Source organism: Myotis lucifugus, unplaced genomic scaffold (assembly GCF_000147115.1).
Source record: "Myotis lucifugus unplaced genomic scaffold, Myoluc2.0 scaffold_260, whole genome shotgun sequence".
Taxonomy (NCBI): Eukaryota; Metazoa; Chordata; class Mammalia; order Chiroptera; family Vespertilionidae; genus Myotis; species Myotis lucifugus.
This window is the reverse complement of record NW_005871308.1, coordinates 1,637,951-1,653,928: the sequence shown is the minus strand read 5'-3', so window position 1 is coordinate 1,653,928 and position 15,978 is coordinate 1,637,951. Positions and strand designations below refer to the sequence as shown.

Sequence of the window (15,978 nt, the reverse complement as noted above, 5' to 3'; positions counted from 1 at the left end):
TTCACTGCACAATACATTTTGTGTTTTCATTGCCAAGAAGAAACGAAGGAGGCAGAGCTCAAGAAGAGGGTCTACAAATGCTTGGGGACTCTGACTAAAGGTGGCAGAGTAAACATCCATGTCTACCTCACTGCTTCCCCCAACTCTCCCAGAATGACAGCAGTGGGAATGAATACCCATAGAACCAAACATTTAAAACCAAAAATGAGCTGGAGATGAGACAATAAACACTAACATGTGATATTAACAAAACACTAGCAGCTAAAAAGTAGTATCTAATTTGGCCCACTATAAAATACAAAAACTAAGTGGCTACAAAGGAAGAAAAACTAAAAATCCAGCAAAAATGATGTCAATGAATCACAAAAGACCTCGGAAATTAGCAATGCAGATGGCTCTGAGGGCTGGACAGAAATCAAGGAGACATGGAGAGTTTGTAGAAACTGTCACTTCCCCACACCTGCCCTCACTCATCATGGGCACAAAACTTCCCTAAACCCGAGCCTTAGGGGATAATGGTATTTTTGAAACCCTGCATTTCTGAAAAGACCTTTAATTTTCAGACCTGAAAGGGACCCTAGATTTAGAGTTAACAGTGGCTGAAAGCAAGTGTTCCCTAAATGATTACCTGAAAGCTTAAATAATGAACAGTGAGACCCTCAGGATCTTACTTTCACTGAGTTCCCAGAACCTTGGCCAGGCTTATCCACCTCTGAGCTGGAGAACGAAGACTTTGTTCTGGGGGAACTCACAGGCTCAAGAGTAAAGACCCATAGACACAGACATCTAGGGTGTCCTTCAACAAAACATTGGGTTTCTATCCAATCACCCTACAGAAGTGGTTCTCAACCTTCCTAATGCCGCGACCCAGTTCCTCATGCTGTGGTGACCCCCAATTTCATTGTTACAAATTGAACATAATTAAAGCATGGTGATTAATCACAAAAACAATATGTAATTACATATGTGTTTTCCGATGGTCTTAGGCGACCCCTGTGAAAGGGTTGTTCGACTCCCAAAGGGGTCGCGACCCACAGGTTGAGAACCACTGCCCTACAGTGAAGTCTTATCATTCAACAACCTCCCGCTCCCGACAAAACCGTATCAGCTTTTTGTAGTGGCTCACTCTTAAATATGAATGGAGAGCCAAGAATAACCAAACCTTTGAAGTGTTAATAAAAAAGACAGAAAACACACGAAGAAACTGGAGGAAACATAGTCACTGTAAGAAGAGAGGAAAATTTCAAAACACCACTATCATTCTCAGAGACAGATGATATTCCATCTGTGAAAAAAGAATAGGCTGTAGCCAGAACCGGTTTGGCTCAGTGGATAGAGCGTCGGCCTGCGGACTCCAGGGTCCCGGGTTCGATTCTGGTCAAGGGCATGTACTTTGGTTGCGGGCACATCCCCAGTGCGGGGCGTGCAGGAGGCGGCTGATCGGTGTTTCTCTCTCATCGATGTTTCTAACTCTCTATCCCTCTCCCTTCCTCTCTGTAGAAAATCAATAAAACATATTAAAAAAAAAAAAAGAATAGGCTGTAAAGGGGGGCAGGACAACTCAGAGTTAAACAAGAGATCTCAGGAATTAAAAGTGAGAGGTAAAATTAATCTTGCAATAAAACAGGTAGATGATCAATTCAAAAACTGCCAAGAAAATAGAGCAATATGTCAGAAATGTAATGAAATAAAGCTAAAAAATCCAAGAATTAAACCAGGAGAGAAAACCAATTCCTGAATGAGAACAGAGATGACTGGGGGTGAGGGTGGGGTGGGGATTTCCAAAAAATAACACAGGACAATATCAGACTGAAAGTCCCATCCAATGTCTGGCTCACTGAATAATAAAAGAGCCACCTTAAAGCACATAACTATGAAATTTTAGAACAGAAATTTTTTAAAAAATTCCAGCTACAAAGGATTAGGAGTCGGAATGGCCTGATTTCTCCACAGACATGTCAGAAAATAATGCAGCAATACCCTCGACTGCTGGGGAGAAATGTTGCAAGGTCTCAAAAAATGTTCTTCTAAACACTGCTACTCAGGAGTAAACCAAGAAAAGGGATCAATGCATAAGGGACCCCACACAGGAAACAGCAGATGGTGGTGAAAGGCAAACCAGGAAGACCCTGCAGCTGGTGCCCCTGGAAGGGAGGTGCCCGCTCATCCTAGGAGGTCCCACTCCACCAGGGAATCTGCTGGGCCATTAGTGACATATAAAATAGAGCAAGTTAACATCAGAGAAAACAGAAGGTTTGATTAGAAGGCAATTATTATCACAGTACCGTGTGGATCAGCTGCAATTGATATTTTACAGTCATGATGCAAACACTGAATTTAGCCAAACATTAATGATATAGGAAGAACAGAGGGAGGGTAAGTATGTGTGCAGGGAAGGTGTAAGAAACCTAATTCTCATTTTCCATCATAGGAACTTAAATATCTATAGCTGTGGGGGTGGGGGGAAGGGGAATCAAGAAATAGACTCATAAGCATGTATTCAAATATGGAAGGGTGGGACAGAGAACATGTGTCTTTTGTTAGAAGCCAGGTAGAATCAATTAAATACGCGAAGTTGCAGGTACAGAATATGAAGCTTTGAGAACATTTGCTAGGGTGATCCGATGGGGTTTCAGGGCTTCCCTGAGGAACCGACATCTGACCAGGAGTTTGGCAGAGGGGACAGAAACAGCTCAGGCCCTGAGGGCAAAGGACGGGTGGCAGGCCTTGAAAGCCCGGGGCAGGGAACAGAGTGTGAGCTCCGGGGTCCATCAAGGAGAGGTTGGGCCATAAGATGCAGAGATATGGCAGAAAGGGAAGCAACGTTGGTCAGGGTGGGAGCCAAGGCTGACCTAGTAACCCCTTATAATCATGAGGCTCTATGGTTTTTTACATCAGTAGGACACACGTTTCTCATTACAAAGAAGATGTAGGAAATAAGGAGTGTAACTTTCTGACAAACTGGCAAGAGAAATTATTAACACAAACCCACAGCTTCACAACCGGAGAAATACCTTTCCAAACTGCCGTAGAAGCTGAATAAACGCTCCTTTGCCAAAGGGGTTAGTAAGACTTGCATGGAAAGCAAGTGTTGGATAATCCTGGGAGAGGACAGCAACCCATCGTTTCTAAAGAGGGAAAAGAAAAGATGCTGGTAAATTGTAACTTGTTTATTTACAATACAGGAAGAATCAGAGCTTGAATTACAGGATTGTGCTTCAAAATACACAGCCGTCTATGGAAAATGTTAGCTATAATTCTTTGAAATGTTTTTTTCAAGTATGACGGTTAATGCTTTGTCTTTTGTCTTCTAAATGCAAAACAATATTCCAAAAATGCCCTCATTGCTACTAAATGCAATTAATGTAACATGTGAACAGGCCAGTGGCTGTGGCAGCCGCCTCCTTCTGAAGCTGCCCCGCTACCAACCACCAGAGGAGAAAAGGTAAAGCTGCCCAATCAGTGAAGCCCGTTTCAGTTGTGTTTTCAATGAGAACACTTCAATGACTACAATCGCAAGAGTGTCATGCTTGTCCCAAGTCCTAGAAGCCACAAAACTAATAATTTATGGACACTCAAGGCCTACATGAGTTGAAAAGCCTGGGAAGTCTGTTTTGCATTAGCAGCTGTACTTACTGTTGCCCAGGTTGGAACAAGGTCACATTTGTTAAGAACAAAAATGAGGTGTTTCCAGGGCTTTTCCTTTTTCAAGTAAGTCTCGATGTGAGGGGAACGGGTACCCATTGGATCTCTAGCATCAAGAACTTGAACAACAACATCTGATGAATCTATCACCTGCAAATTCAAAGAGGTGAAAATGATTTGCTAACATACAGGGGCAAATGAACAAGGGTTAACATTTAAGGGAACATGGGGAAAATAAAACTATAGCAATCTTATGAGAGTTGAATGTAGACAATCTCAATGCTCAGTGATCAAAATCCAAAAGTTTTATTTTCATCCTGGGTATTTGAAACTTGTCGAATTTCAAATAGGAAAACTAGCTTAGATGAAACCCATCTTATTTCATGACTACTATGCATTATTGAACAGAATCATTTACTTCTTAAGACTTCTAAAAGTTTCTACTGTTACAGCTTTTGTATATTTTACAAAAAACTACAACATTTAGTTTGCTCTCACTGTACTAGTTACCTATTATGTTACCGTTTAATGATGCAACTAAGCTTGAAGGTCTTTGTTACTGAAATGTTACCGGTGTGTAGATAAAACTCAGCCAGCTGTAAAGCACTGGACCAGGACTCAGGACACACAAAGATTTCCACTAACCAGCTGGTGAGCTGGGTAAGGTATTCAAACTTTCTAGATTTGTGTTCTATGAAATAAAAGGCCTGGACTAAATAACTTAACAATTCTCCCACAGAATAGTAAATCTAAACAGGACTATCATTTTAGTAGGTAACCCAAAGAAATATTGACAGAATATATGAATGTATATAAGGCAGCTGTTACTATTATACAAGTAATAAAAATGCAGTTATTGAGACCGATGCTAGTATGTTCACTGCTATAACGATGCTAGTTTCTCTGTGGGAGAAAGAGAATGGACTAGGTAAGAGAGCCTGCACTTTATCTGACAGTTTCAATACATCAGAATCAGTTTTCTCATATAAGACTCTAAAGCCAAAGGGACCACTCAATGAGAGAGTTTGAAGTCTTACCTTGTAGAGCTCACCCCATATTCTTTTGGACTGTCCCTTTTTATAGATCTCCTCTTGGGCTTCATTTCTAAAGAAGAAAGCACCCAAAGTGAGCAACTGGAGCACTGTGAAGATTAAAAGGATTTTGGGGGGAAAGTCAACCATATTCCAAAGGAAAAGGGTGTCACAAGTAGTTGCAGATGGACCAAAAAAACCCTTAATTTTACTATGGTTTTTTGTTTGTTTTTAAGAGAGAGAGGAAGGGAGAGGGATAGAGAGATAGAAACATCGATGAGAGAGAAACATCATCAATTGGCTGCTTCCTGCATGTCCCCCACATAGAATCAAGCCCACAACCCAGGCATGTGCCCTGACCGGGAATTGAAACGGTGGCCTCTTGGTTCCTGGGTTGATGCTCAATTGCTGAGCTACACCGGCCAGGCAAAATAAACTTAATTTTAAAAGTGACTCTATCCACATGTCCATCGACAGATAAATGGATTAAAAACAATGTGCATACTATTCAGTAATAAAAAAGGATAAAGCACCGATTAGTGCTATAACATGGATGACCTTGAAGACATTATACTAGTGAAATAAGCCAGACACAAAAGAACTACTGTATGACTGTACTAACATGAAGAATTACTCGTAAGAGCAGTCAAACTCACCAGAGACAGAAAATAGAATGAATGGTGGTTGCCAAGGGTTTGGGGAGAGGGAAAATGAGGAGTTAGTGTTTAACAGTTTCAGTTTGGGATGTGAAAAATTCTGGAGTGGGTAATGGTGGTTTCATAACCATGTGAATGAACTTAATGTCACTACATTATACCCTTAAAAAAGGTTAAAGTGGTAAGTTTTATTATGTATATTTTACCATAATAAAAATTTTTTTAAAGCACGTGTCATCAGGTAATATATCAGAGAATTATGAAAACGAATTGGCAGGACATGAACCATAATCTATGCTCCATCGCTCCTATGTAAAGTGAATTTTTCTGATTAAGAATCTGTTTATTTACTAGCTTCAATGACTTTGAAACAAAAATAGTTTTGTGCCACCGTCCCCTCCCCCGCCCGCCGGCCCTCTCCTATTACCTACTGTACCTTTTGGGGGAATAATTCAAATCAGCAGAACACAGTCAATTAAAAAGTTCAAACAATTATAAGAATAAATGAACTTGCTGCCTCTTTTTGCTAGGCCTCAAATGGCTTGACATTACCTCCAGGAGGCCCACAGCTTGGCATGGGCTAACAGCAGCACTAAGGTGGCGTTACTGCACTCAAGAGACAACACCTCTTTGCTAAGGCCCTTAAAAGACATGAGAGCCCTGGCTGGGTACCTCAGTTGGCTAGAGCATCGTTCCGATATGCCAAGGTTACCAGCTCTATCCCTGATCAGGGCACATACAAGAAACAACCAATGAATGCATAAATAAGTGGAACAGCCCTAACCGGTCTGGCTCAGTGGATAGAGCATTGGCCTGCGGACTCAAAGGTCCCAGGTTTGATTCCAGTCAAGGGCATGTACCTTGATTTCGGGCACATCCCCAGTGGGGAGTGTGCAGGAGGCAGCTGATCGATGTTTCTCTCTGATCGATGTTTCTAACTCTCTATCCCTCTCCCTTCCTCTCTGTAAAAAATCAATAAAATATATATATATTTTTTAAAAAAGTGGAACAAATCTCTCTCCCTCTCTCTCTAAAAGTCAATTTTTTCAAAAGACACAAGAGAAAGAATGGGGACTATCCGGCACTGCCAGAGAAAACTAAACTGGTGACCCCTCTCTGGAGGGTAATGTGTCAGCCGCTCATCAATGCAGGCACAATTTCTGATACAGTAACCTTCACCATAAGAGTTTACCTCTGGGTAATAATTAAGGATGAGAAAGGTGTGGTCACACGGATGGTTTATTCTAACGATAAACAGTGTAAATGTCCAACAGTGGGACTGGCCACAGCAAAGCACTACTCTGACATTAAATATTACATTGCTGTTAAGGACCGACATGAAAACATACTCTTAGCCATTTGAAAAAATGTATTAAAAGGCAAGTTCAAGTACAGTCTTAGCGTATTATATTTGTAAATAAAAACTAAGAAAGATCTAGAAGAAAATAAGTATTGGTGACTGATTCTTAACCTTCTTTGGGGTATGGAACCCCTATGAGAATATGATAAATGTATGGACCTTTTGTCTCCTCCCACCTCCCCAAAACAATACAAAACAAAAATAAAAACAAAAAAAATCTCACCACATTTATATATATGTACATAAATCCTCAAAGGGTCACAGAAACCTCAGAGGCCACTCATGAATCCCCAGTGGTCCAGACTTCTGGTTAAGGAAGCCCTGATCTTCACAACACTTAACAGAGGTTGGGATTATGAATTCTTATTTTTTGCTGCTTTTCAACCTTAACTATACTTCCTAATTTGTCCGTGACAGAATATACTGGTCTTAAAATGAAGACGAAAATGTTACTTACCTTTACTTTGGGGACGAAGAGACCTGTAGTAAACAAGTCCCCTTAAATTATTCAGGCTGGCCTCAATTTCACTACAGTTTCTAGTCTAAGGGAAGAGGGTGACTCTCCACCTATGAGTTAAGTCACTGAGCTTCGCACAGGCAGAGTAAGTGCAGATAAAGTGTTTTGTTGCGGAAGAGCAAATGATGAGACTTGTGTGAACTTCAAAACTGTACCTCACACCTGTGTCTTCAGTTACCAAGTCCCGATCCTTGCCCTGGTCATAGCTCCCAGTGGACATTTCTGCATTTTCTACAAGCGACTGCATGTCACTGGCAAGTAAATTTGGTCGCTTCCTCTGAGACTTAGGGCCAAATGTAGTTTCAAAGCTTTCAGTATCGAGAATGTGCACCTTTGAGTTCTAAAGAGAAAGAATTATTGGTAAAACTAAGGAAAACACTAAAATAAGACAAAAAATTAAAAACCTACCTAGGAAAGGCTTTCTGCTTTTACTCTCCCAAAGCTCAAACCACACCAAAATCAACATGGATACAGCCCGATTTCAAATCAGAAATGATTACTTAAATAGCAAAGGCACTTGCTCCTCTACTCTGAAGTTCTGCAAACTTCCTTGGAGATATACAAAAGTAATACAAATAGTCAAAGCAAAAAAAAAGTCAAAGCAAATATGAATAGTTGTGCAAGACCTGCCAAAAACTCTGCTTTATTTCATTTATCATAAATTTAGTCAAATGTAATTAAAGCTACAATACTGAAAATTAACTTATCTTTTCTGACTTTTTTTTTGTGAGCTTTCAAACAAGTGCATAAAATACGCCAAATTCACAGATTTTGTCAGGGACGATCATACTCGAATATGTTTTTTTTTAAACCAACTGTAAATGCCAACTTTTTCTTGGAAGTTCATTTCTTTCATGGCTAAAAGGAATTGCTTGTTTTGTAAGATGCATTTTAGTTTCAGATAACATTTTCCCTAATTTAGGTAACGTTTTTATTAAATGCACATGGAAAGCCTTCAGATGAAAAACATCTAGCAAAAGTCCAAAATAATAGTTTAGATGTGATAAAAGGAACCTGATACTAACTAGAACTTGATGTGGCTGTAAAGGAGTCACGGGCATAGGAATTTTTGAAGCCGGATAAAAGTCAGAGTTTGAGTTAGCGTCTATCACGTAACAGAATGTTAACAGCCGGCAGATGATATTCTTAAAAAAACACACACAAAAAAACCCAACACCCTCTGCCCCTCAGTACAAGCTCCTCTGTAAGCACAGCTACTAACACAGATGAAGGAACAACCCAGTGGCTTCTAAACTTTAACAGATCCTCCCTCCAACTCCTACAGACCCTTAAGCTGTTATCATTTCCTCAAATCCTCTAACACAGCTCTTAGTTCAGTTTTACTTGCTACCTTCCAACAAGGGAACATCTCCACACATGGATGCATTTACATGGGAAGTCGGTTCTAATGTCACTGGGGAAATGATGATCAAAATTATCATTGAAAATCTCTTAACCTAAAAAGTACAGTAGACATGGACTTGTGTATATAAATCTACACATTAGTAAAACAGTAATATGTGGTACATAATGAAGCACACACAAAATAAGTAGTTTTAATATAATGCTACAGAAATACAATAATTATAATGCACATTTAGCTAAGTGTGCAAAAGTGAAAACCATATCTGATTTGACTCCACTCTGCAGCAATCTCTAAATTAGATTTTATAACATGTAGCAGATGTCATGCTAACATAAAAGAGGTACGGTTTCGCCCTGGTCAGTGTGGTTCAGTGGCTATAGCGTTGACCTGTGGACCAAAGGGTCCTGGGTTCAATTCCAGTCAAGGGCACGTATCTCGGTTGCAGGCTCCTCCCTGGCCTGTGCGCAGGAGGCAACCAATTGATGTGTCTCTCTCACATCGATGTTTCTGTCTCTCCCTCTCTCTTCCACTCTCCCTAAAAATCCATGGAAAAAATATCCGCGGGTGAGGATTAACAAAGAAAACAACAACAGAAAAAAAAAAGAGGTAGTTTCTTGAGACCAAAGCAGAAAACTCATCAATTACTCTGAGTGCCTATCTGCATCAAAATGCAAGCTGACTGCTCTGGCTGCAGAGCCTTCGCTCTTCAGAGCAGATAGTTAAGCACTGGGTTTTGAAAGCACTGAAAGACTGGAATGGGCAACAAATCAGTAAATCCATAATAGAACCTCTCTGTTCTTCCCATAAACAGGATTCAATAGTTTGTTGAAAGATGGCTTTAGGGAGAACAGACAAAGGGAACAAGGGAAATGAGCAACTTGTCTGTGGTTCATGAATTACACTCATGTGTTTCCCTGAAAGAAAACAGTCATTCCCCTAATAGGTGCCATTCTTCCAGTCTGTCATAAAACAAAGCCTAATTGATAAAACCTGAGGCAATAACCAGGCCTTGGTTTTTATTTTGTTCTGCAAGTAAACACTTTTCTTTGAACTGTTAATCCATGTATGCATGTCAATGTTTTCCTCCCCTCCTTATACTGGAACTGAAGCTTATGCACTGGCTCCGTTTCTGGGAATTATTATTCAATGTAAGTAAAAATGTGCAGGAAAACATTAGGCCATTTTTTTTTTTTTGGATTCTGTGTGAAACTCATTCTACTCAAGCCAGATTCAGTTCTTACTGTACTTTGAACTTCAATGATTAACAATCAATCTGACCAGCATCCTTTCCTTCAGCTCAAAAGAATCTCCACGGGATCTCACAAAAGCTGCAATACACACCACCAAAACCCTCCCTCCTAACAACCCAATCCTAATTCTATGTTTCCCCAAAGTTAGATGGAATTGCCACTTAAACAAGTTTGCCTACAAAAAAAATTTAAAACAGTATTAGCGATAGCTATGATCTACTAGGTGGCGGGCTGAGTGCTCACTATGTGCCAGGAGTTTTACTGACGTCTCATCTGCATCCAGGTGGGTTATCTTGATTTTACAGCTGGGGAAGTGAAAGCTCAGAGAAATGTAACGGAAGGCCATAGGACGGGGTAGCGCAAAGATAAAATCCAGATCTCACTCCAAAGCCAGGGCTTTGATCAGCAGACTACTGAACCGCCCTGACAGAATGCGACTCATACGAAAGGTGAGACTCCCCTAACAACAGTGAAGAGGGAAGTCTCAGGAAGCTCACCAATTCTGCATTAAAGTCACTATTCTCTATGGAAAAAACAATAGACAGATATGGTAGAGAGAATCTGCATGGCTCTGCCAACGAAATTCCATTCCCAGGGATATCTCCATCTTACATGAGGCCGGATTCGATCATGGAGAAGAGACATGGGTAACTTGCTCTGCTTCATGACAACTTTGTAAGGATCCTTCATAACTGTATCCATTTCCTCTTGAAATTTTTGTAATGATGACTGCTTAATCACACGTGTGTTTCCTGTTTTACAAAAGAATGTTGCCATTTACTAAAAAACTTCTTTTTGCTTTTGCATCCATCTTCCCAATGACAGAGTGAAAGGCAAGATTTTACATTACCCTTGCTCACCCAAACACCTAATACATTCATCCATGCAGTCATTTTTAAAACTTAAAAGGAAAAAGCCCTGCCCGGTGAGGCTTGGGGGTTTAGACTGTCCGCCCATGCACTGAAGGGTCATGGGTTCAATTCCTGGACCTGGGTTGTAGGTTCAATCCCTGGTCCCAGTGGGGGCTCATGAAGGAGGCAACCAATCATTGTGTCTGTCTCACATTGATGTTTCTCTCTCTCTCCCACCCCCTTCCACTCTCTAAAGATCAATAGAAAAAATATCCTCGGGTAAGGATTAACAAAAAAAGAGGAAACAACAACAAAAACTGCCTCTCCAGCACTCATTACACTATGAACTAATCCATCAACCCAGACACATAAAGGATTTCAATAGATTTCCAAGCCCAATTTCCTGACTGGATGAAACTGAAAAATAAACATCACTGAATGGAACTCAGATTTGACAAATGTCCTACTTCCTGTTAGATCTGACAAAGAAATTTGGAGCCAATCACAGCTGATTAGTTGGTATACACAAGGAATCCCAAAGCACAGAACCTAGGAGTCGGCTGCTGTTTTTAGGGTTTGAAGGGACTAGTAAAGGAACCAATAAATCACTGTAAGGGAACAAAGTAAAGGTATATAACACCAGCTGGAGAACACCTTGTAAGGGAGAGATCCCCAAGAATGTATTCTATTAAGCGGTATGGTGCAGCACAACACAAAACTGAAGATGTGGATTATGACTGCTCTGATGTGACAGCAGTTCATGCTTATATATATTGTACTTACAGATAGCTAGACACTATTCTCAGCACTTTACGTGGGTTTACTCATTTAGTTACCACTAAAAATGGGTACCATTTTTATCTTCCTTTTAGATATGAGGAAACTGATTACTAGACAGACTTAATAACGTGCCCAGTCACAGAAATGGTAGCTTCCGGAGGATTCAAACCCAAGTGATCTGGATCTGTAGTCACAGTATCCAGCCACCATGCTGAAGGCATCTATGGAGTTTTTTTTGACGCTTTTCTATGTTGCAGTTTCCTAGGGGGTATCCCATCCAAAGATGTTGGAGATATTCAAAGGTAGTTGCCCTCGGCCTCCAAGCAGAGAGGTCAAACACGAGACAGACAAAGGGGTCAATCACCTGCAGGCCCACACACCTCGCAGTGGCTAAGGGAGAGCCTGAAAGCCCAGGCTGAAAGGAAGGTGGACTTTCCAAAGGAGGCCTGATCGCTCTGTGACTGCAGATACTCTACTCACTCCTGGGAAGAACCCACACTGTCACTCAGTTCAAATACAGCCCCATTACAGACAGTGTTTCAGAGGAACTCCAAGCGAAAGCACTCACTCTGCAAGCAGAAGCCCAAACACACCCGCAAGGCACCTCTCAAACAGTAACCTGTCCAGATGACCAGAAACGAAGAGATGACAGTTCTAAGGTCTATGAATGGTGGTCATTAGGGTGGTCTTACCTGCTTAAGAGAGTCACTTACAATTAATAACCATGAGTTCTTTTAAAAAAGAAGTTATTGATGAAATCTCTCACCTCTACTTTTCTATGCACTTTTTCTCATTCCCTTTCTCATACAATCCTTGACAGTTCCACTCACCCCAAAACTCCTGCCTTCCAGACACCTGAATATCCCACCCTTTTCCACAGAGCACACATTTTGTAGAGCAAAAGTAACAGATTATACTCACCAAACCATTTAATATTTGGCTCCACTCTTGCCACTGTGCCAGAAGCCACAGATGATTGATACTGCAGAGGCTTAATCACTTTACCACGATTGTTCCTAAATTGAGGAAATTAACAGGCTTTGGGTGAGGACAGAAGAAAGGCAACAGCAAAGTTTGGTTTACAGAACACCCTTTCCATCAAAAGGACCTTTTCTTTTCTTTCTTTGTTTTAAATGATCATGAAATACAGATTTCAGTAAACAAAAAGTACTTCTACATTTGAAACAGATTGTCCAAAAGCCATTTATCCTCTTGCAACAGAGCACGTAATGATTTCTGCTAGATGAGTAACAAATAATGCCAATGTTTAAAAATCTGTTTACTGTTTCTTGCTTTAAAAAAAAAATCACATACTTGAGTTTTTTGAGTAATTATTTGAAGGCTGCTTTAAATGAATTTTAAGTAGAGGGTGATTTATGCTGGAACTCAAAATTCTAAAACACACTACAGGGTAGGTGACTAAGGCAGATTAAGTTCATTGACATTTGTGTTTTAGACACATCTTTTAGAACAGATGGAGATTCTAATTACTAAACAAATTAAGACCAGCCAGCGAAATGCCACAACTCAGCAAGTCCCGGCTATCGAGGCTGCCTCAGCAGAACTCAGAGTTGTGATGAGTTTTCAAGTGCCACAACGTTGTGATCAAACGTTTGGCATTAAAAAACAAGTTTTCTGGCTGCTTTTATAACTACAGTCCTATCTGCTTTGTTAAAGAAAACCAGATTCTGTCTGACAGATACTTAACCTGAGATTTAATATGCCACTCGTGGAGGCCAAGGCTGTGAGGAACAAGACCTCTAATTGTTGTAGAGTACGATGACACAACTACACCACCCACTACCCTCATCTTGAACCCAAAATTCACAATTTATCATAACAATACCCATATAAAATGACATATGAAAACATACTACTCCTACTGGGGAAAGTAGGGGTGAGAATATCAAAGGTTTAATGGTCTCCATCTACAAGTCAAGGGCATGGAGGAAAGGGGAACAGATGACAGTGCCCGATGCTCACCTGCGCTCCTTCTGCCTGTACATATTCAGGCGCCGGATTGTGGCCCGGTCCCTCATGTTTTGGCCTCCTGCTCCCTGTACTCGATCTAGGAAACACAGAAGTAGACTGCCTGACTGCACACTACTTGATAACCAAGTCTAAGTATGAACATTGCTTCAAGCACACTAATTAGTTCACTTAAGAGTAGGCAGGCTGACACCTCATGGCAAAATCTCTACTTTCTCCATGTGTTGTTCCAACAGTTATTCCTGGGAGCTACATGGCATGACAAAGCTGACCTAATCTCTGATCCTCAGTGGGGTTGTACTTGATAATGATCATGGCTAATATCTTTGAGCATTAACTATGGCACTGTCCTAACCACATCACAGGCACTATCTCATGCAATTCACACAACAATCCTATAAAGATGGGCACACTATCACCATTCTGCAGGCTTAGAAACGATGCACCGAGTTCGGACACTTTGCCCAAGGTCACAGAGTACCAAATGGCAAAGCCACCATTCGAACAAAAGCATCTGATCACCATCTGTGGCCTTACCTTCTAAGAACCTACCTCTGGGTCTCAGCTGAACAAAAATAGAGTGTCTGCCACATGAAAAGCACCATGGAGACTAATCTTGATGCAGTCATGTTCCTAATGTACCGGTTCCCTAACTTTCTAATGTTTGATTTTAGTTTGAGCAACAGCTAGTAATTCTTGCCTTACATCTCAGAGAGAAAGAGAAGGACAAATAAGCATGGGAGTACTAGCCTAGTTTCTCATTTTGGGATCCCTTCAAATCACCCGTCTACTCTTGAAGCGATGCAGTAAAAAAAAAAAAAAAAAAAAAAGGCTAAAATCACAGGACTGGTGGCCCTACTGCTCACTAACTGTACCAACGGTGACAGCCACTTCCCCTATTTTGGCTGTGTCATCACCTATAACATCATGATCTCTAAGGGCCTTTTGGGGTCTCACATTCTAAGATTCCAGTCTACCCAAATTGAACAATTTATAGGTAATCCAGAGACGACATTGGACATGAGTTAAAATCATCAAAAACTTCAAATCAGCCGAAACCGGTTTGGCTCAGTGGATAGAGCGTCGGCCTGCGGACTGAAGGGTCCCAGGTTCGATTCCGGTCAAGGGCATGTACCTGGGTTGCGGGCACATCCCCAGTAGGGGGTGTGCAGGAGGCAGCTGATCGATGTTTCTCTCTCATCGATGTTTCTAACTCTCTATCTCTCTCCCTTCCTCTCTGTAAAAAATCAATAAAATATATTTAAAAAAAAAAAAAACTTCAAATCATATATAAAAACAAAAAGTTTTACTAATTAAACCTGAATGGAAGGGGCTCCCCCAAAGTCTATCTTGTTCCTCCGATAAGTGGAACCTCCACAAAACTCATACACAGCTTCAAAAACACCTTGATGTAGGGCAGCGGTTCTCAACCTGTGGGTCGCGACCTGTTTGGGAGTCGAACGACCCTTTCACAGGGGTCGCCTAAGACCATCGGAAAACACATATATAATTACATATTGTTTTTGTGACTAATCACTATGCTTTAATTATGTTCAATTTGTAACAATGAAAATACATCCTGCATATCAGATATTTACATTACGATTCATAACAGCAGCAAAATTACAGTTATGAAGTAGCAACGAAAATAATTTTATGGTTGGGGGTCACCACAACATGAGGAACTGTATTAAAGGGTCCCGGCATTAGGAAGGTTGGGAACCACTGATGTAGGGTTTTCTCTGCGCTTTACTGCATGGGATGACTCCAAAAGCCCAATCTACAATGTCTTTCTCATTTAAATGGTCAAAGCTTAGGTGCAGGCAAGCGTGGTCAAGTATAAAAGGCCACCTGGGCTGGCCTACACCCCTTTTAATCTGACTCCAATTTACTCCTGGAAATTCCTTGGGCTGAAAAGGTGCAGCATCCCAAGACTGCAATATATTGGGGAAGGGGCTGCCACACCTGATCCACGCAAGAACACAAGAAGAGGTCAAGGTGAACCGCCCCTTCCGACTCAGAGCTTCCGAGTCCCAGCACCCCACAACGGGAGCCGCCCCGCGGCTGCCAGGCCGGATGTCCCCCTGCCCCGACCTCAGACCCGGGGCCTGACACACAGCCCTGACAGGCGTGCAGGACGCCAGCCCCCTTCAGTGCCTCCGAAAGAAGAAGCCACCTGCTCATTCCCCAACAGCCACCCGGCTCCAGGTCACTCCGAGCAATACCACTCGCGTGTCCCCCTCCCCTCGGAGCCTCGCCCTCGGCTCCCTTCAAGCTCCGCCTTCCGCGAGCCCGCCGCCAGTACCCGGGTTTGTGCTGGCCTTCGACGGGTTGATGGTGCTCCGTCCTTTGTACTTGGGCTTCACCATCTTGCCGACGGGTTGAGGACCGGAGCGCTAGGTCCGGCCTATCTCAGGTAAAAGAGCTCGTAACTTCCCGAACCCGGCCGAAGTGACCCGCGTGAACTACGCTAGAACACGTGTGCGAGCGCGACGTCACTTCCGCTCGCGCCCCGTCTTTCCCCAGAGCGACT

General features: G+C 41.8%; 1 protein-coding gene across 1 annotated transcript in view; it reads right to left on the bottom strand.

The window, feature by feature from the left end:
* Positions 1-15,978, bottom strand: part of GNL2 (G protein nucleolar 2) — a 22,217-nt gene extending 6,239 nt beyond the window's left edge. Inside the window, exons 1-8 of the mRNA XM_006099144.3 lie at positions 15,751-15,978; positions 13,440-13,524; positions 12,378-12,472; positions 10,438-10,577; positions 7,365-7,549; positions 4,683-4,749; positions 3,637-3,795; positions 3,015-3,128 (exon numbers count right to left, since the gene is read on the bottom strand). Coding sequence (XP_006099206.1) covers positions 3,015-3,128; positions 3,637-3,795; positions 4,683-4,749; positions 7,365-7,549; positions 10,438-10,577; positions 12,378-12,472; positions 13,440-13,524; positions 15,751-15,814 — 909 coding nt within the window. The 5' untranslated portion in view covers positions 15,815-15,978. The remainder of the gene's footprint in view (positions 1-3,014; positions 3,129-3,636; positions 3,796-4,682; positions 4,750-7,364; positions 7,550-10,437; positions 10,578-12,377; positions 12,473-13,439; positions 13,525-15,750) is intronic.